The sequence below is a fragment of the Corvus kubaryi genome, unplaced genomic scaffold (assembly GCF_017639235.1).
Source record: "Corvus kubaryi isolate FWS band 111438036 unplaced genomic scaffold, C.kubaryi_AGA036_p1.0 66, whole genome shotgun sequence".
NCBI lineage: Eukaryota > Metazoa > Chordata > Aves > Passeriformes > Corvidae > Corvus > Corvus kubaryi.
Window position 1 is genome coordinate 4,756,063 of NW_024582054.1, and position 21,971 is coordinate 4,778,033.

The following is a 21,971-nucleotide window of genomic DNA, read 5'->3' on the forward strand; positions in this document are numbered from 1 at the left end:
CTTCTAGGACACATAGCAGATCATAAGATCAGCTGTGGTTTGAGATATCCCTGCTAAGACATTATTACTCAATCTCAGGTGTGACAGTCTCATTGGAAGGAAAACTTCACTGATTCTACGTGGACAAACACCAGTAAGAACCCCATTCCTGCACCAAATCCAAAGGAGTTTTATGTCCATTTGTAACCAGATCCAGAGCCTCTTTCCACAGGCTCTTGTGAGGTTGTAGGCAAGGGTAATAGGGAAGTTGGTAATAAGTCAAACTCTGTCAGCTGTTAAGCATATGCACTGTACTGTCGAAAAAAAAAAAATATTGGGGCAGTTACACCTAGCTGCTTGGCATAGCTCATTATTCATAGCTAATGTAATTCCTAATACAGAAAACCTGTATTTTAGTTTAGCCAGTTCTGAATGATGTTGTCCATTCTACTGCTTTCGCATTGTCATTACTGGCCTTAGACGTGCAGCTTGCAGATGTAAACATGCATTTTTCTGCTTTTTGCTTCAAATCATCATCTGCAGCGTATGGAAAGCATCACAGTTTCCAAACACCACTATGGTATTGCATTAGCAGTCACAAGACTTATGTTAGAATTTTAACATACCAGAGCTCAGCATGCTTAGTGAGGAGGCAAAAACACACAGGGCTCACTAGTGCATTTTCTCTGTCTTCAGTTTTAAACTGTGAACCACATTGCATCGTTACTACACTAAATACCAGGAAAAATTGCTCTTTTAGTGGCATATGTGACAGTAAAACACCATATACTGTAACCATCAATAAAAACTCTACTGCAGACCCCACTACATACCACTAGCTAAGTAAGATTTATTTTGGCACAAAAATTTGTCAATCAAAACCTTACTTTGAACGAGATGAACTTTGTTTCTTCAGAAGAAACTGTTTCTTGTGAATTTTTACTGCCAATGAAAACCTGATTTTAACACACATAGGTATCAAAGCAAGCAGTAGGAGCCCGGAATTGTCTCTGCAGTTTTTTTAAGTTAATCGGACCAGGGGAATTAGTCCTCACAGTTTGTTTTAATTCCATATTAACAGTGAGTGTTCACGTAAAAACAGTGACCACAGTAGTAATTTTAAAGTTTTAACGGGTTTATTTAAAAGTGATTCAACTAGCCTTGTGTGCAAGTATACACGATACAATGCAGAAGACAAACAAGACTACGCAAAGAAACATTAATAATTCACAGCACGGACACCGTTCAGAGGGGTCAGCACAGTCACTTTTCTTTCCTGTTGCTCACACGGGCCCGGCACGGGGGGCTCGGAGAAAGAGGCGCCCTCCAGGCAGCACTCCTCTCCACCAGGACGGAGAGGGCAGCGCTCCAGAGGGGCTCCCTGTGGCTCAGGGAGAGCTCGCTCACGTCCGGATCCCTGGGAACGCACCGGGAACAGCGCGACACGCGCCCCGCCACCCCCGGGACCGCGCCGCGCCGGGACAGCCCGCAGCTCTCGCGAGACTTCGCTGGCCTGGTCGTCAGGGCAACGGCGGCGGCGCCCGCTGCTGCTGCTGTGCTCCCGCGGTAAGGACGGGGCTCCTGCCTGCCTCCCTGCTTTCCTTCCTTTCCTGCCTGCCTCCCTGCTTTCCTCCCTGCCTCCCTGCTTTCCTTCCTTTCCTGCCTGCCTCCCTGCTTTCCTCCCTTTCCTGCCTGCCTCCCTGCTTTCCTCCCTGCTTGCCTGCCTCCCTGCTTTCCTCCCTTTCCTGCCTGCCTCCCTGCTTTCCTCCCTGCTTTCCTCCCTGCTTTCCTCCCTGCTTGCCTGCCTGCCTCCCTGCTTTCCTTCCTTTCCTGCCTGCCTCCCTGTTTTCCTCCCTTTCCTGCCTGCCTCCCTGCTTTCTCCCTTTCCTGCCTGCCTCCCTGCTTTCCTTCCTTTCCTGCCTGCCTCCCTGTTTTCCTCCCTTTCCTGCCTGCCTCCCTGCTTTCTCCCTTGCCTGCCTGCCTCCCTGCTTTCCTCCCTGCTTGCCTGCCTGCCTCCCTGCTTTCCTCCCTTTCCTGCCTGCCTCCCTGCTTTCCTCCCTGCTTTCTTCCCTGTCTGCTTTCCTGCGTGCCTCCCTGCTTTCCTCCCTCCCTGCCTGCCTGCTTGCCTGCTTCCCTCCCTCCCTGCTTACCTACTTTATTCCCTTGCTGCCTACCTTCCTCCCTCCCTGCCTGCCTCCCTACTTTCCTCTCTCCCTCCCTGCCTGCTTTCCTCCCTCCCTGCCTGCTTTCCTCCTTGCCTGCCTCCCTACTTTTCTCCCTTCCTGCCTCCCTCCCTCCTTTCCTCCCTGCCTGCGTCCCTACCTTCCTGCCTTGTTCTGAAATAAAGACTTGTATTCACTTGAGCCTTCTGAGAATTGCCAGCACGTGTCGTGCACTGACATGTCTAATTCCTGGGAATTCACACAGTTTTTGCAGAGAAACGTGCATATCTGGGGATTAAACTCAAAATTGAACTGAGACTGGGAAGGTGATCACTTAGATTTAGGAACTTCCCATTTGAACATAAGTAGCCTTTGGCTGTTTGAGTTGTGTTCAGGATGTGTCTAAAATGCCCTCATTCTTTTGTTGGTGCTAACTTTGTCAGTCCAATGATTAAAAAAAAAAAGAAGAGCCATGATAATTCCTCTGTTGTAACATTACATGTAAGATGTACACCATTCGAAGTGTCTTTATAGCCAGCATGTTTGAATACTTTGGTTGGCTTGATGTTATATAGTTGTACATATATTAAAAAGCACATACGTGAGTGGCAAGCTGGTCTAAACTGGAAAAACATGGAGTTGCTAGAAAGCATTTGAAACTTACATGATCTATATCTGAAATACTGCAAGGCTTGTAGTGATTTATTATGAAACTGTTAATTTGGAATTTTGTGATTTTTTTTTTTTCCCCTCCCTATTTTAGGTAACAGTGGATATTAAAAGTGGGAGCTTGGATGAAATTTCAAGGCCTCCATCTAGCTCAAGATGTTAATTGTAGATCTTTAAATAAAACTATGGAGTTATTAACACCAGAACCGTGTTTGCAGAAGGTGATTTTTAATTCTTCATTGTAGAATGCTGAAGAAGTAATATTCTGCTTTTTTAGTTTCACATGTAGTTTTGGTCTCTGCAGGTGTGCTAAGGGCTTGTGTGAAAGTTCATGAATGTGGTCTGCTCCTTATGCAGGAATAGAATGATTTTTAGTTTAGTTTTTTTGAATCTGTGTTGCTTTTATATTTGCCACAAAAAGGATGATTCAGCACTGCAACCTGGAAAACTTGGTTTTCTTCCTCTTTATATTTAATTGGATTATTAAATAAAGTCTATTTTAAGGAAAAACATTTGAATTCTCTCACTAATATGTAAATGCACAACTGTAGTTTGTTGGTGGATGAGAGGTATATGAATAATTTCACTTTCATCCCATTTGTGCTTTTACATTTCAGTTGGAAAAAACCTTATTTTTCTTATTAAAAGAAAGCATGTGAGCAATCCTTAAACGTTGAATTTTTGACTACAAGGCTCTTTTGAGTTATGTTTGAATCAGTTTTAAAAACCAATTTGGAGTACTCTAAGAAATGTCAGTTTCAGGGATTCAACAAAGTCTATTGGAAGCAGGTGTTCATTCATCCTCTGAGAAAATTAATATTGGGGATTAACTTAATTTTGGGGACCAGATATGTGATAAATGTGTTGGGATGTAGGAACTAGGACTTGGGAATTAGGCATTTAGATTGATTTTCTTATCTTACTCCGATTGTGTTGTACCTCTGCTCTCTTGTCTGTAGAATGGGATCATACCTGGATGCTTCACAGAAGTATTAAAGTATTTTTTTATAGGTTCACAGTCAGATATTGAGGTTAACAGCTGCTAACTCTGAACCCGAGTTCTGACCTGAACTTTATTGGCTACTGAATGAAAATAGAAATGGAAATCTCTTGGGACTGATGAAATAATCATAAGCTTTTCAGCCCTTCAAAGACTATAAAAAGCTCTGTAGAGTGAACAAGAGATTAGGATGCTATGTGTTGCAGAGTTCTCATAGTGTCAGGAAAAAGATGAGGCTGTTGTACACACAGGCTCTTAAGGGGTAATCTGTACTCTTTGCTGCACCAGAAATGGCATAAACCTTTGGAATAATTTCCTAGCCTCGCAGTCCCAAATCTGACAATGTGTGGAATGATGAGCTTGAGAATCAATGTGAAATCTAAGAAAGAGAGCTGTGTATCAGACCTGAAAATGGTTCTTCTATTTAAGAAGTACACTGCAATATTGTACAGAATTGTTGTTGTCCTTTGTGAGTATTGTGGTTATCTTCTTCTTCACCCAAAACATCCCTGTTTTCATGGTGGTAACAATTTGCATTTCATAGGTTGATTCACCTGTCAGTTTGGCTGATGGTTATCAGAGAGGCAGTCTAGAAGACTGCTGTCCAGCAGAAAACAAAGGTGATGACAGAGATAAATCTGATGTCCAGGAATTAAGAACAGATCAGCAAACCTCAGTGAAGAGTATGACCGTCTTTATTCAGAAGTGTCTATGGAATCCCAACGAGTTGTCAGGTGTGGGAATAACTAATATCTTCTTGTGTTGTAACTAGACCAAATATCACATTTTTATAGTTCGGGTAAAATTCTATTGATGGAGGGAAAAGAGATTGCAAATAGGTAGAAGTCTAGAAAAGAAGATGTCAAATTTCGTATCTTCACTTCTCTTCACTATTTGGAATCCACCCTTTAAAGAAATGTATTATTACTGCCAGTACAATACAGTAAATGTCTTGTGGCATCATAAGCTGTGAGCTGGCTTAAAAGATCAGGAAAACCAATCTGTCTGTGTTCCATGGAATCATGTTAGAAAGTGTTTTCATTAAGATGTTTTTATTAAACTTTTCAGAGTAATCATGATCATTTGTTAGAAACGTATCCTAATAATGGTCCACCTGTCCAAAAGATTGGAATTTATGGTTATAAGTTACAGTATTTAACAACTAAAAAATATTAGTACTAATAAAATACTTTAAATATAAGTATGCAGTGTATAACTTTAATTGAAACACTTGCAGAAGTGTTTCATGGCATTCTTCTGTCATTCTGTAAATGGTAATGGATTAATGTTCTGGGGTGTCTGACTGTTTACAAGTAGAGATGCAAATGCCAATAAATGAAGCAGATATTTGGATACCATCTTGAAGTTTAGTTAAGATTTCATGACAGAATTAGGGTCAAAAGAAATCCCTTGATTCCTGCTCCTGTTTTTAACATGAGTCCTGGTGTACTAGTAGGTACTATTTTTTAAACTAATCCACTGCAAGGGCTCTGTGGTGATCCCTAATTGACAAAAATGTATCTGGTTTACTGTGAAAGGCTTTTCCCTGTGTTTTTCAGGATGTAGCTCTAATTCAGATTCTGGAGATGAAGGCACTGAAACACAGACGTCGAAATTCTGTGAACCTTCTGCAGGGAAACCAGGTAACACCAAATCAGATAGTGCATTTCAGGTGTATAAAGCAAGCAGTGCAATAAAACCTTTTCCTTTTCTTATTAGTGCTTCTAAGAGAGTTTATAACAGTAGTGTATTTGTGTGTATATTATATAGTTACAAAAGAATACCAGAAATTGAACATATATATGAATTATGCTATTCAAGAGGCATAGGATGAATTCTTTATTTAGAGATTGTTTTATTAATGGATATTCATTTTCTTTAATGTTATAATAGAATTTGAGTTTTCCATAGATTCGATCAGTCTAATAAGGCAGAATTCAGTGGTGATCCTATCCAGTGCAGCAATGCTGGTCACCAAACATGATATTAATATCTACAGAACAGAAATTGTATAGAACTCAACCTAAAGCTTCACTCAGTAGTTTTAGGTTTAAATCAATCTGCCTAGTTCAGGCCAGTTGAAATAAGTGCTCTTTTTTTTACCATCTGTCCTTGGGTCCATCTGTCCCCTGTATCTCACTTAAGATTTTTATAGCTCTCCCCTTGTTTTCTCACTCATTTTTTTATGGCATAAGGTAGACCAATGCATCACAGTAAATGCTTGAAAGCATTTGACCTCAAAAGATTGGAAAATGAAAGAGAGTGTTGCAGGACTCTAAAACTTGGAAGTCTGTGGGATAGGGACAGTGCTACAAGTGTTTCCTCTACTCTTAGTTTGGAAGCCATAAAAGAAGACAGAGTATGAGGATGCTATAGGAAGGGGAAAAGGTAAAAGTTATAATTATAATCTATATATATTTAAGGAAAAAAAGGGAGACAATATCGAAATATACTTTAATTAAGTAATGATGAAGTAGCTTCCATCATGTTTCACAGATTTTTATTTTTTATAGCAACATTTTTCTAGAACCAGTATCAGAATCTGGTTTGGTGAAGACATAAGTCAAGACTGAAACTTCGCTAATGTTTAAAGGCAGAAATATTACAATCTCTCTTAACCCCAGAATTATTCATTTCAACATGTATTCTACTAGTCAGGCTGAAGAAATTATTTTTAATTTTAAACTTAGTGATTTTTGCTGATACTGTGGAGATCTTTTCACTTTTCCATTATAAATTTGAATCAAATCACTTGCCCAAATTAGGTGACTTCCTCTTCCACACGTCCATATCCAGCTGCTACAGCTCAGAGTATGATTCAGCTCTCTGTTGCAGAGACGTCTGTATTTTTCCCTGCTACAAACAGGTTTAGAAATTAATATATGCTTGAGAATGTTGTACTCTTGTCTATGGTTGTTGCCAAATTACTTGAACTGCTTTTTACTGTTTGTTTTTTTAAGCTGACATGCTTCAAGCTAACATTAGTTTTAAATATATTCTACAGCAGACTCTTCCGACTTGAAATGTTCTGAAGACACAGATATAAATGCTCAGATTCAAGCTGCTATAAAGAAAATGAATAAACTTGACACAATACTTGAAAAACAGCGTATTACGGAAAAAGTAATTAAGAAGCAAGGCAAAGAAATGAGGGCAATGCTCTGGGAAGAACTTCAGGTTATAAGTGTTCTGCTTATTTTGTGACTGATGCATCTTAGAGTACTGTCTTACATAATTATCATATCTCACAGAAGCTTTGTTATTAAATAACTCACAGTTGGCCAACTAAAATTAAGACATGGATCTCAAAAAATAAGATTGGATAATTTTTAATATATATTGGCTAGGCAGGCTTTGAAAGAAGGACATAGCCCTTAAAAGTTGATAAGACCGATTGCCAAATATACAGCTGTCTGGGTGGGGTTTAGTGGCATAGTATAATGCCTGAGTTCACCATTTGCAGAGAGGGTAAGGTATGTCAAGAGGTAATGTCTGGGAACCCAGGCCAAAAAGGGTTTATTCTGCTCGAGTGTGATCCTCCTTACACCCATCTATTTCAGTACTGTCTGTTATTGAAAAAATTAGAGATGCCCCCCTTAAGAAGGCGTAAGAATCCTACGGCACAAATTCCTTTATCCTATCCCTATCCTGGCCTCTAGCAGTTAAATGCCTTGAAACAAGTTACTATTTCCTCTGTTTTACATGAAAAGAAATATGAGTTGCTAAAAAACCATGATTGGTTTGATTGTGTTTCATAATTTCATTGGGTTTGGATTTGGATTTGGAGCCACAACCACATTACAGAACTTTATCTTGTGAAGTGGGTCTCCAAATAAGAGACAGTATGTAACAGAGGCTTTAAAGTTTCACCATGCTTTTATCATAACTTTGGGAGACATTCAGATAGCCTCAAGAAGAAAATAAAGTGGGAAGAGTAATTTTTGATAGGGTCTGAATTTCATTAGATCTGATAAGCAGACAACGTATTTCACTTTAAAGAATTTACTTTAATACATGCATGTATCCATACATACACAGTTTATTTATTTTGAATAGTCTATCAGAACCACAGGAAGCCACGAGGAGGTGGAAAACACAAACCAGTTTTTGGCTTTGTTCTCATCGTGGCATGATGCAGTTGGTAAGTAAAGAGAAATAGAATTGTGGTATATCCTATCTTTTTTCTTGTTGGGGAGAGAATAAGGATTTGAGATCTGAATGGTTATTGTTATCAGCTTGAATGTTGGAAGTACGTGCATAATAATGGTAGCAATGTGTAGTTAAAATATTTCAACAAAACTCACTATTATGATGTAACCTGCTTTTATTTCTATGGTAAAGTTTGGGTTGCTAAGGGAGGAAAACAGAATTTCATACAGGTGGTATTTAGACAGTCTCCAGTAGGTGTCAGGGTATATTAAAATAACAGTAGACAAGCAAGGCTATAGGACTGCTAACTCCTTTATTTCATTTATGTGACTGCTCCTTTATTTCAAAGGGACTCCTGTAGAGACCATGTGCACTATGTGGTTTCTGGTGTACTGCACTGACAAACCTGTATGGTTTAGATTTATAGTTTTCCTCCAGCTTGATCTTTATCTTTTCTGTAACATGCTAGTGTCTTACTTATTTACTTAAGTATTTATTTAATTAAATGAGCATCTTGGTGGCTGCCCTGGTTGATATTTAAACAGAATACATTTCATATATTTTGCTTTTCAGAACTTGAATTTGATAGAGCTATATTAAATAAATTATATATGAGAGCTATTATAGCTTTTAATGTAGCTGTGAAATCAAGCACAGGTTTGAGTACAAAATCATTAGCAACTTAAATGTTACTAATTTCAGGCCCAACAAAACCTCACACTCACAGCAGAAATGTAAATCAGGAATTAAACAGCCTTAAATTCCTTACCCCGTGCTCTGTTTAACGACATCATTTGTTCAGTTGAGTCCATTACACTTCATTATTACTGTTTATTGTGTGGTTTTTTTCATTGTGAAAATCACATGTAATTCATATGGTTCTTTGCAATATGATTCCTTTTCTGTAAGTGCTAAGTGTATAGACTGCAACTTACTGCTCTAACTTCTATTTCCAGTTGACACATATGAATACTTCAATTGATATATTTTTTTCTTTGAGTAACTGAAACAACTAGGATGCTTGAACACTGTTTTTCTAGACTATGCCCTTGACCTAAGCCGCTTGGAAGTCTAATAATTCATGCACAAGCAGACACCAGCTGTGAAAACCTGGATGCTTTATTCTCATTCAAAGTTTTAGATGACTTGCCACATGGTGTCTGCAGAGGCATTTGAACTTTAGGGCCTTGGGCTATGTCTTTGAGAATGTGATGAATTGTCTCCTCTGTGGGCAGTAGTTGTTAAAAAACCAAGAACACAGCCATAAGAAACAGCATACTTACGATTAACACTTGACACTTTCCTGCTTCTTTATTTTGAGAAATACGGTGCTTGTATAATTTATCCAAGTGAGTTTCTTTGCTTTCCAAGTGTGAGGTATTATAGCATGATACACATGATGGTAGATCTTCTTTAAATACATTTCAATTAAATTTTACCAGAAAAAATTCCTTGCAGATCCCTCCCATGCTAAAGAAGATGAAATATGTACTTCAGTATTTCACACACACATGAATCCTGAAGATTATGATTGCCATAAAGCCCAAGAAAACCAGGGTAAGCTTTATTAATGGTATAGTTTGTATTTTTAGAAATGGCAAAACAACATGTAGAATGGGTGGGTAATGAAGACTCAGCCTTTGTGGCAAGGCCAGTGAAATGGGAAAAAGCAAGGTTACTTAACGGTGACAGTTCTTACCTTTTTCGCAAATGAAAGAATAGAATAGTTTTGTGACTTATCTAAAACATTTTACTCAACATGCTAAGAACATTTTTACTTTTGGGTTTATAAAACCATTTTTCTTTCATTTCAAAAGGAAGAGGTGTGTAACAGATATTGTAAAATGTGTAATTGATTCTTCATGGAAATTCTTTTAAAACCTGTCTTTGCTATTACTCTAAGATATCGTAGCTTTTATTAATAGGCTTATATTCAAGACACTATTTAGAAATGACAAGTGGTGCTGAATCTAACTGCAACTGTTCTATAATTTTTTTTGTTTTCAGCAGAAATTGTATGGATTTGTGTCAAAAAAATCTTCAGACAACTTGTATTTTATATTTTGCTATGCTGATTATTGTAAAGTCTGCATTGCTTTTATGAAATAAGTACTTTCTGGCAAAACTCAAACACCTGCTGATTCTTTTAGAGACTGTGTTATCATGCACTGTATAGACATTTCAAATGCTGTTAGTGGTGTAGTGTGTCCAACATACCAAAATAAATGGAACTGTGCTTGTATGCCTCTGTTCTTTCCCTATTTGAAATTCAAGTTTGTGTGGTTGAGTAACTTTTCACATGTGTTGTGATATAAGAATAACAGCTTCAGATGCCACTGCTATCAGCTGCAATTGTTTATTTCTTTGTCAACTAGCATTCTATGTAAACAGAAGGAATCGATCTTCCTGGTGACTGGCTAAGATGACAAAGACAAAATAAAAGTGCATTCTTCAAGGCTGAAGCATAGATGGCAGCAATATCTCTGCAGTTTGTAGAATGTGACTGCATGTTTTCATTTTAAACATGGACCTCAGCTCCTTTATCATCTTACCACTTGTCTTTGTTCACCAGTATGTGACCTTAACTTTGTGGGCTGGAGCTTTTCATTTCTGTCTTTCTACCATGTGTTTTTATTCCTCCCTTAAAACGAAGTTTGACCCTCAGCTTCCTCGTTCAAAATTTCTGAGTTGTGCTGGAGTGCCCTTGAGTAGCAATGGCAGGTTTCATTTCATTCATACCAGTATTCAGTACAGCACTGCCTTCTGGAGTTTCCAATACAGGCATGGTTGGGAGCTGCTATCACTTGCACTATTTTGAGATGTTCTGCATGTTCCTACTTTGGGAATGAAGTAGATATCGCTTACAGCTTCTGAGCAATATATTGCTTTAAATTACTTTTACTATTTCTGCTGGAGGCTTTTGATGTCGTGTCAGTAAGCTAAGACTTACTGTTTCAGTTGCTTTTCTGTGTCACAGCTGTCATAAAGGCAGACCCTGAACAAGAGGAGCTTGTGAAGAAGAATGTATGCACTAGTTTTATGCTATTACTTTATCAGTCTCATCAAGATTTGTACCAAATCTTTGAAATATGTGCCAAATCTACCAAAATGCATATGCAAAATTTTTTGAGGTGGAATCTCTTTTTTAATTACCCATGGCAATCTTCAGTGTGTTCTTTGTGTCAATGATCCATGTCTGTCCCTTCTTTACTTAAATGTTCTGAGATGTTCTCTATGATAGCTCCCTCTCAAAAATGCTATTCTACAGTCAAGTGAAAGATATAGCTTAAAAGTAATATGTGTATTATGTTGGTGTTTGGTGAGTTCTTCTCATTTCAGGATGCAACTTGTCATTTTATATTGTTAAATTCCTGTATGATCCAGTTCCTTGACATATTCATGATGTTGCCTGGTAAAGAAAGCTTAGGATGCTTTCAGTGAACAGTTGTGCATTTGAACTGTGAGGGGGTTTCTTGGTCAGATCTAACACCTCAGTCCTTTAAGGTTTGAGTGTCCATGGAATTTATATCATATCGTTGGTAGTTTGCTTTCATTCTATTCACTCTGATAAAGAGTTACTTCCCTATAAACTTTCACAGCCTTTCTTCTAACATGTCAAATTCATTTGCTTTCCAGAAAAGCAAAAACTACCATGCCTGGTTTTGAAGTAGTTATTGAGATTTAGAAGTTGATTGTATTTTCTTAGACTGATTATTTAATGTGACAAATATTTGCTGTTCATAAAGGAATTGTTATTTTAAGCATGGTAGAAGTCTCTGAAAAACAGAATACAAGCCCTTTTTTCTGTCATGGATAGAAATCCATTGTTATTAGAATATCATGTTTCTGTTTAATAGATTTACAGCTCTATGATGAGTTTCATTTTTTGATGAAATTTGTTTTATAAGCTGTGTTATAATAATATCAACTATATCATCTGTTTTTCAGCTGTTTTATTTAGAAAAATGTACTTGATATGTCTCCAGATAGTTCTGTGGTTTTCAAAAAAATTATTGTCTAGTTTTGTAATGATGAGAAAACTGCAACAATGATAGGGTTTGAAGGAATGCCGTGGCTTTTAAGGCCACCATGTTTAACATTTTTGAGGTCAGAAATCCAAAAGTATTTTAGCCTTTGTAACAATGAGTGATCTCATAAAAAGTTGAAAATGAAATTAGATTTTGGCAATAGTATGTTTTAAATATAACAATATTATTTACATAAATAATGAAAACACCATACAAAAAGTTTGTCTATTGACTTTATATGTTTGCTAAAGATTTGAATGGGATTGATGTTATTACAGCTCTTGTTGAATCAGAATATGAATGATTATAATGTAGCAACTTTTCTTCCTCAAACATCAGATTGTCTGAGTGAATTAGAAACAGAAAAAACAGCAGAAAAAACGCATAGCAAAACCAAAACCAGCCAGCATTTCATTAAAAAGAACATTGAGGTAAGCATTAAAGCATAAAACCAGTAACATATTTTTAAATATTAGCTGAAAATTAATCTATAAATACTTTTGAAGACAGGCTTTTTTTTTTTTTAAATCAGGAGATTTAAAACTAATTAGGCATAAATTAAAAAAATTATCTTTCTGTTAAAACTGTTATTTATGGCAGAGTGCTGAATTAGGTAGTTCTCAACTTGGGTGCTCATATTGGTTGGGATAATACTGTTTCTGTGTACTTGCTGAAGAGTACTGGAAACTGAATTGTTCTGTTTGTGCTTGTGCATAGCTTGTTTTAAGGGCAATATCCTAAGACTTTAAAAAAAAGTATTTACTGTTAAGTTAAAGGATGTTTATGTCCTTTTTTGCATAAATAAGGGATAGATATACAGGTTGTTCATGTGTAGCCTGCATGGGAGTGCTCTTTGTCAGAAAATACATCCCTTGATTTATTTTCCTGCTTTCTTTTTCCTGTGAGGACATAGTTGCTATCACGATTTTTCGTCCAGTGAACAATATTTGCCTCCCCACTATATCAAAGACTAAGATAAGATTATAAATTTATTGTATGTAGGCTGCTGTATTTTTCTGTCAGAGTGATAATTTGTATCATGGAAATAAACAAGATTTGGGTGTTAATTTCATAGAGTTTAAAAACTTTGTTTTGGTGCTGTTTGAGCTAGTGGAGTTCTGAAGTATGGGGTTTTTTCTTTTTGTAAATATTTCAGCTAGCAAAGGATTCAGGAAACCAGTTTGTTATGCTTGAGGGAGAAAGTAGAAGGCTAATTGAACTACTGAAAGATACAGAAGATGGAACTGAATTGCAAGATTTTGAGGTAGGACAAATTTAATCTGTACCGTCCTGTTGTATTTGGCTTATTTTTACAGTAAATCTAAATTTGATCTTAGTCCTACCATGAAGTACCCTACTGAGATATGAGAGAGAAGATGGACAAATCCTGTTGGATTTGTCTCCAAAAAAGAATTCTCATTGGTTTCTTTGCTAATTTTACTAACAGCAGAACCTAAAAGAGAAGGAAGGAACCTTAGAACTACACGTGGAGAAAATCACCTATTTTCTTTGCATAAAATGTGAAGTTGTGAAGTATCAATCTGAGTGGTTAGTGCTGTAGTCTCAGGGAGAAAGGCCAGCAACTACTTGCAAAAAACTCCCAACAACAGGTTTTTGACGACTGATAAATGGACTTCAAATTGCAGCAATTGGGGAATACACATTTATGAAGCTTATGTGTCCATTTAGAAAGATAACGTGACATCTTTCTGTGGCTTCCATCTCACTCTCTCTTAAAAATATATAAAGTTTGCTTAGCATTAGACATCTATGCTTTAACATAATATTGTTAAACAGTGTACTGTCTGCATACTTCAGTGAATAGCAGGAGCTGAAGTGGGTAAAAATAATCCTCATGGAGGGTAACAAAGTGTATTTGAGTGTCCCACCAATCCTTGCTCCCAGGAAATGGTCTTCAATTTGATAAATGTCATCATTTAAAGATCTGAAGATGTTTTAAACAACCTTCTGTTAGTAAGCATAGCTTTCCAACCTAGGGAATAGTGGCTTTTTAAAAAAAATTGTTTTACTGATTGCAAAAGTAGTCTCTCAAAATGTGTAGTTGCTAGGTTTTCTTTCTCTTTAAGCTAGTGTCTGTCACAAAATTTAGAGGCATTTATGCAGAATAGCTAATGCAAATTCCAGCTAACCACATGTACCTTTTTTTGCACCAATTCTCAAGGCATCAAGGCAATGGAAAAGTGTAACATTTGTCCACATTTTGTATTTGGCACATGTCACTATCATGTTGTCATGTCTCTACGTCCATAGAGATTTTACTGTTATTATTAGATACGAAGTAGATCATCTCACAGGACGTGTGTTGCTGTATGTTCTTGATAACGTGGACAAGAATGGTAGTTTATGCTTGCATCTAGTACTCTAGTCTGTACTAGATAATTTCTTTAAAGAAAAAAGCTCCTAATTCTGCTATCAAAGTAGAGTAAAAGAAAGGATAGTAGTTACTTGGACCTGTCTAGTCTGGTGATGGATTCTTCCTCTCCCACATTTGAATTTTATTATGGGTAAGGCATTTCCTGTGGCTGCTTCATAACAAAGATCATGAGGAAATTATCAGCTAATGAATAATCTAGACAGCTTCAAGCTGGCCCAGGTAACTATCCACTTGATGGCCTCTTTCATCTTATTTTATTCTGATTTTTAAAAAGCTGGTGCAATCACATTGGCTGAAGTAATATTTTGGAGGCTGTCAATCAAGGCAGATCTGGTTATGCTGTATGAATTCCTCTGTATGCAGTAATGTGGATTAAATAGCTTCATTTGACTTGTACTACTATATATGCCAAATATCCAAACAGCACTTCTCACTTTTTGAAAGAATGTTTTATGAGTGTTTAAAATATTTTAGAAGTTCACATATTCATGCTAATCTAATTGTCAAAGCCGAAGCTGCAGGGCTATAATTTGTTTCAGATGTTCCACAGAAAGCACTATGCTGTTATAAAAGTATTGTTCTGAGTTAACACACAGGAAACATTGACAGGACAGAAGCTTATTTTCCAAGCAAAGCCATCTTGAAAATACAAAAGAGAATGTGCGAGTCCATTTCACCCTGGAGTAAAACGACTACTGGGGTAATTTGGGTATTTGGAGTATGGGGTAGAGACACTGAGCTGTAGCTAATGAGCCTGGTTACATCTTACTGGACTCCTGTAGTGGCATTTCTGTGTTTTTGCACTGTGATCTTCATTCTCTGATTAGGGGATGGTTCACCTGACACAAATGTAGTACCATGCTGAGTACTTACGTTTTGGTGGTCACTGTCTCACCTGAAGAGATGTTTCCACAAAGCTGGCAAGCATCTAAGACATTTGTGAGTGGCTCTTTTGGAGTCAGCTCAGGTCTGATCAGGCTCATTAGTTGTGTCTCATCATACTTGTATGAGAAAGCATTAGAACTTTGTGATTTTGTTTCACAAAAAGGATGACTTACTCTGGATTCTCTTTTTTTCTTCCTCTTGGGTTTTTTTTTTTTTTTTGCATTTATTATGAAGATAATTTATGACAGGTGTTTGGGGTAAAAATTTTTTACATTTTTGCAACTAGTGTGCTTTATGGTAATGGGGAGGAACCACGAATTACCTCATAGCAGTGGTATTGTAATTGAAAGCTGATACTTCCTCCTCTTGGATGGATGCAACTGCTTGAATAGCCAGAGGACTAATCTGGAAGCTGGAAACAAATGGTGGACATGAATTTCTTGCAAGACAGATGTTAGAGTCTTAGGGCAAGGTGCTGGTCCTATTCTGGTAGGAAAAAGAAAGGAAATCAGCAATACACGCATGTCCTTCCACACATCCTTGCTCTTCTAAGGTCCTATCTGGTGTTTCATTGTGGTCAGGACAGAGATGTAATCTGCTACTCTCATACCCAGTGAATGGGAGTTGTGCAGACTTGCTTCCCTGAGTGTGAGGCAGGAGTGCCAAGTTGCTGTGGAGAACCTGCATCTGTCTGTGGGTATGAGCTCATTTGCTTGGGTTAAGTGGCCTAGCTCACTCATAATATGCAACTGTATGTAGTGGGAGTATATTATTTGTATGTGTTATTCAGGTGTTAACTGCTATCAAGAGGAAAAAGTCATGTAAATAATGATCAGGAAAAGAACTCAGCTTTCTGTCTCTCCCAGAGTTTCTGTGATAACATATAGGGGCTCTAGAAGGATGGCAGCTACTGACCTCAGAGCAGTTCCTTTGATTTCCTGTGAATGCTTTGTTTTCTTCTTTGGTGGTACCTTGCAAATGTCATATTACATCTCATACCTTCCATTTGAGATTTGGCTCCAGGTGGTTTCTGCTGTAGCATGAACCTCTGCAGTTTCATTCCAAGCCTAGTTTTGGTTAGGCTTTCTCACTTTTTGATTCCTTTATCAGATGGAAAGTGGTTGTCCATTTAAGTTGCTCCTTGGTTATGTTTAAAAATGATGACTGTATGAATATCTCTACTTATTTTGCCCATAGCTGCTCTCAAGTGTGCCAGATACATGAATATTGGGAGATTTTAGCTATATGCTGAGATGGATGAAAATGTACATTTTATCATTAAGTATGGTTTATCTGAAAAATAAACTTGTTATGTAACTACCCTTAAGGTTTCCTTTGCAAATGAGGCTTAAGTATTTTCTGTATCTTTCAACAGGGGAGTGTATCTGGCTGGCTGGCACCAGAAGAAGGGTACACACCTGAAACAATGGAATTTCATGTCCTGAATGAGATAGACAATAAGCTCCAAGTACTACTATCTGATGGGGAGTTTTCTGCACTTTCCAGCTCTAGCTCAAAATCACCAAGCCAGACTTACCAGGTAGGTTAAAGAACAGGGCTCATCTGCAGATATTTTGTTTCAAGTGTGTGTTGAGATCAATATAGCATATGTCTGTATTTGTATCTTTTGCATTTTTCTTTAGAATCTTCTATTTATTCCTAAAGTATATGTATTAAGGAATGAAGTGAGAAATTTTAGCTATAGAAAACAACGGAAAAATAATTTGTTGCTATTTTGAGTCATATTTAATTCAAGAACTGTCTTGTTTTTAGCAGTTGTTGATTCCATACTTCCAAGATACTTCATGTTCAGAAATTGGTAACTCTCACATTTTTAACTGCATGGGGGTGTTTTTTTCAGCATAGAAACAAATTATTTATGACAGTTTACCTTTGGGAATTAGAATTAAGTTTCTTCTTGTCTCAGGTTTCCAAAAGTGCCTGTTCACTTATGATCTGAAGGATAAGGCAATGACCGATAAGCAGTGTTAAAGACTCTAGAAGATAGATTGAAATTTTATGTCCCTTGTTTTTAATGGCCTTTGTCTTTTTCCCTTGCCAGCAATATTGAGACTTGAAGATTAAGAATCAAGGTCTCAGCCTTGAGAAATGATTGTTTGAATATTGTACTTAGAAGACTCCTATTTATCCCATGCCCTGGTACTGTTGCCTCTACTATAATGGGGTTTAAATTAAAAAAACCCTACTTCTTATTTTGCACTTATTTGCACAAAGCTTATTTTCTTCTGTAATATTTTCATTTTATGGCCAGAACTGGTATATTGGAGAATATCTGTAAAAATATTCATTGGCAAAACTGTTTTCAGTTACCAGGGTATGACAAACATCTCTTTGAAAGGCTAAAATACCTGTGGGTTTGTTCTTTTTCGCTTTTATAAGGGCACTTAAATGTCTTTTTTTTTGCTGGCTTCTTTCTGAATGTGAGGTTCTGTTTTACCTCTAGTAGTATTTTCTGTAGCTCAGTTCCAGAGGAGTCACATTTTGATGTTGATCATTTACCAGCTGGGATCTAATGTGTGGAAAAGCACCTCCCCCTCGCTGGTAGTCACCTAACAAATGCAGTTGTTACTCTGAGCTTGCCAATGATTGCCTGAGCTTGTGTTCAATGTTACAAGGCATCAGCTTGAAGTTAACGTGACTTGCCTGTGATAATGAATGTTCTGTTTGGAAGTGTTTGTCCAAGTTATCTTTGTTGCTTCCTTTCAGGTAATAGCCCAGAAGTATTTGAATAGAAACTTGCATTTAGGTGTATGCTAATTGAAGAGTAACATATTATCTTTTTTGAGTAATATTAAACCTAACAACCAAAAAGAGGTAGTTAATTCCTTGTTACCTTTCATTAGTGAAAAGCAGTTGCCTTTTGTTTTGCAGCATATAAAAGGCTTTGTAGTTCTGTGATTTTAATTTAGAATTAGCTTAGGGTAGCATATTATGAAGCTGCAAATTCTTTTTCTTCTAAGAATTGCATTAGATATAACTTTGAAAATGCAGATACCTAGTCACTGTTGTCTCAGTGGGAGATGTGCTTTTTGCCACTGATGGATACTTTGACAGGATATAGGAACTATTCTTTCACTCTGAAATATTTAATAGTGCCTTTAATTGTCCTGCAGTACCATAGCTGAGCTGTAACAGGGGAGCAGACGTGTTCCTCTTTTTGTACAAGGAGTCCAGCTGGATTAAGAATGCTTTTCCATGACTAATGTTCTCTTTTACATGGAAATGTCTCTCATCAGAACTGTGTTTCTCTCTGAAAAATTTCTTTGCTCTGGTGCCAAATAAACTAAATATTTAAAAATGCTTCTGTCTTACTTAATATTTTTGAGGAAGAATAAATTAAGTTGAACGTAATCCTGAAAGAAACAGGAAAACGATAGACTGGAGAATATGAAGTGTAAGACTGTGTGTGATGAGTACAGTTACCAGCTTGAAAAACTGGGAAGCTACCTGAAAACTAAAGCAAATGAAGATGGTATTTAAAGAACTCCTCACGGTAATACACAACATTACTTATCTTTTAAGACAACCAAGCCTACAGATATTATTGTGTATTACCGTGAGGAGTTCTTTCATAACGGATTGGGGATTTTTATCAGGAAAATATTCCCTTTTCCTATTATAGAAGTAGACTATAGTTAACAGTTTAAGACTAAATAAATGCTCAAAATTCACAAGATACACTAATTTTTCAATCAATGAACTCCTTGATAGCCTATGCTCTATGCCTGCGCTTCACCAAAACAGATGAATTTCACAGATATCTCTGTTTCAAGAGCATGGTTAGAAGCAGGTCAATGAGCTGATCAGCCAGTTTTATCCCTTAAGAAGATTCATTAGGTGGGATTTTGTTATTATTTATTTATAAAATTTGGAGAAAAGGGAGTGCAACAAATAACTATAGATATTTCAAATACTGCATATTTCTGTTTGGCATTATGTTTGTTACAGCTTTGGCTGTTGCTAAGTATTTGTATTTTCCCTTATGTAAAATGTTTAACAGTCTTATTTTCTACAGATCTAAAGAGATGAAAGATGATGTAATCTCAAAAGGACTTCTACTATGTACATGTGCTATATAATTGAAATATAACATATTTTGAAGTATGTGAAACATTGACAATAAAAAGTTTTCCTTGATATAATACTTTCTACATTTATTTCACGATATCTTGAGAAAAATGGTAAAAAATTAGTAAGTGGGGAAAGCTTTGACTTTACTCATATTATGTGAGTTTCTGTCAGTTACTATTCAGGGATGAGAGAAGTGAGGCTGTAAGAACTACTTAGAGAAAGCAGTAGCTTAATGCTCCAGAGTGGTCAAATATCAAATAGATTGTTATGAATAATTTTGAAAGCAATGCAGAAAGAAGCAGAAAATATGATCGTCTGTTACAGGAAAATTTACTGTCATTGTGGTACTGCCAACTATTGCTGATTGTAAATATATATTCAAAAATTTTTACTGTATTAAAATAAGTTTATTTTCAGGCAACTAATAGTTTCATTTAAATGTCAGAACTCATAGATATGCTTGATGGTTAAAAAAAGTTGTTTATAGATACAGTTTTTTTGTATATTGTAGCTGAGAAATTTTCTGTTGGATGTTGAATTGCGAAGGTTGTTTTTCTTTCCAGTTAGACATGCTACTTGGAATTATTTTCCTTGTGTGCCTATTAAAATTTCTTGAGCTGCTTCTGAAAGTAAGAATGAATAGAGTATTTTTTTATTCTATGGCTGCTCATATCCCTTTGGGTTAAATTGATTATCAAGATGGGAGAAGGTTTTTTGCTTAGGATTTTTTACCTCTGCCACTATTGGATTTTTCTATAGGATCTTTGGTTTGCAAGAGAAAGCTCTGTTTTTTTCTGATTGCAACATAGCTTTGCAGTTTCGCCAATACCTGAATGTATGTGGGACTGATACAAACTTCAGAATCAAAACAAAAGCTATTGTCATTTCAGCTCAGTTCTTACTTTTTCTTCTGGCTTAATTCTGATCCCAGTGTGGTTAATAGGAGCAAGCTTTGAACCAGTCATTCACTCACCCCTATTCTCAGAGCTTTTTAATTGTTGTAGTAGAAATTCAGCATCCAAGTGTTAGCTCTGGAGACTAAGAAATTTGTCTTAAAATGCAAAGGGTGAGAATTCTTCTGCTGAAATACGTCTAGCCTGATGGTTAGCTATTGTATTTGAAAATGTACATAATGAAAACTATGCATTTACAGGATTTGACACTGCCATATTCTAAGCATTTCAGTGTTCTCTTAATAGAAATCAAAAGAACCCTCATCTGTCTATGAAGCAATATAAAGTCATGTGTTTAACTTCTATCTGTTCATTTCTCAGGAGTCTCTGGTTTATGCAAACAGAAGCCTAGAAACAGTTCCAGGTGAAAAAGTTCTGCGAGACAATAAGGAAAAACGTGATCAACAGAATCGTCTGAAAGAAATAGATTATCAGCTGGAATCCCTAGAGAGAAATCTTGTAAGTTTCCTATTTTTATGGTATTTTTCTTCCCTTGGTCTGGAAACTTTGCAGGCAAGAGTCTCAAATAATTATTCTTAATCTGGGAAATGGTTTTTTTCAGTTGTGATGCATGCTTACCTTTAATATAGGGTCTTTCAAAGTCAAAGACATTATCCTTCTTTCTTCCTCCCCAGAGGGGCATAGCATAAACAATAATATATAAATATATCCTAGAAGGATTTCTTAATGGCTCATGTACTTCAGTGTCCCTTAAAGGACCAAGTCTGATGGGAATGTTATATACACTAAGTTATTGTGGTAATCTTTCTTTATTATCACTACATTGTGTGTAGCTGATTTTAGAGTTTTTCACGTAGTAAGAAAAACATAAATGTATAAGTTTGTTGTGACAGACCAAAAATCCATGTAGCCTACCTTTTTCTCTTGGAGGTCTTTATTCAGCAGTAGGATTACTCTCCACAATAATCAGAGATAATCAAAATACTGTTCCTGTTATCTTTTATCCCCCTCAGAAAGGGATCTCCAGTGCAGATCAAAAGCTTTGAGATTTAGGTGGCAGCATAACCACAGTGGTGTAATCTCAATTGCTTATAGCACCATTGCTATAGTTGCAAAACTTCAGCCACTCTCTACATAAACAAGGTTTATTCTGGCAGTGCTGGAGTATATATGGAGTATGGGAACAAAGACTTCAGACAAGGAAACAATGATTGTTTTAGAGGCTGTTCACTTGTGTGTGTGACTACAGTAAGGCAGCATATTTAATTCTTATTTATTCATAGTACCAAAAAAATAGTAGTACTTCATTTTAATACACTACTCTGTTATATTAAACAGTTAAAAGAGAGAGACAAATAAATAGGGGAAATCAGTGAACTTCAGTATATTGAGTAGGTTAATGGGTAATCAGATAAAGTAAGTCTGCATATTGTCATATTTTTCTATTCATTGACCTTTATATCACTTTTTGTCACTACTGACCTTGTTCATGAGGCAAGCACAATCTGAGGAAGTACGTCTGGGAATTGTCTGATAGTCTGCAGCAGGCCTGAGAAATGCAGTGGGTTGCTGACTCATTCAAATATTTTGTGTATAAATGGATCAGTTCCAAATCTTGGTTGGGTTACAGCAGTTTTGTTTGGTATCACATTACATGCAGACTCTTGCAATATACCACACATTTTTCCTTGACTAGAT

The 21,971-nt window shown here is 36.7% G+C and overlaps 1 protein-coding gene across 5 annotated transcripts in view; it reads left to right on the plus strand.

Moving 5' to 3' along the window:
* Positions 1-980: 980 nt before the first annotated feature.
* The window catches only part of FSIP1 (fibrous sheath interacting protein 1), a 72,682-nt gene continuing 51,691 nt past the window's right edge, over positions 981-21,971 (plus strand). For 2 of the 5 annotated variants that reach the window (XM_042048471.1, XM_042048472.1), the window contains exons 1-11: positions 1,467-1,545; positions 2,905-3,031; positions 4,355-4,544; positions 5,370-5,453; positions 6,815-6,987; positions 7,867-7,951; positions 9,418-9,516; positions 12,327-12,418; positions 13,144-13,251; positions 16,643-16,807; positions 20,634-20,771. In XM_042048471.1, the coding sequence (XP_041904405.1) occupies positions 2,936-3,031; positions 4,355-4,544; positions 5,370-5,453; positions 6,815-6,987; positions 7,867-7,951; positions 9,418-9,516; positions 12,327-12,418; positions 13,144-13,251; positions 16,643-16,807; positions 20,634-20,771 (1,230 nt within the window). In that variant the 5' untranslated portion in view covers positions 1,467-1,545; positions 2,905-2,935. Of the gene's footprint in view, positions 1,546-2,904; positions 3,032-4,354; positions 4,545-5,369; positions 5,454-6,814; positions 6,988-7,866; positions 7,952-9,417; positions 9,517-12,326; positions 12,419-13,143; positions 13,252-16,642; positions 16,808-20,633; positions 20,772-21,971 lie in introns of all 5 variants that reach the window. The other 3 variants (XM_042048468.1, XM_042048469.1, XM_042048470.1) reach the window with 2 other exon arrangements.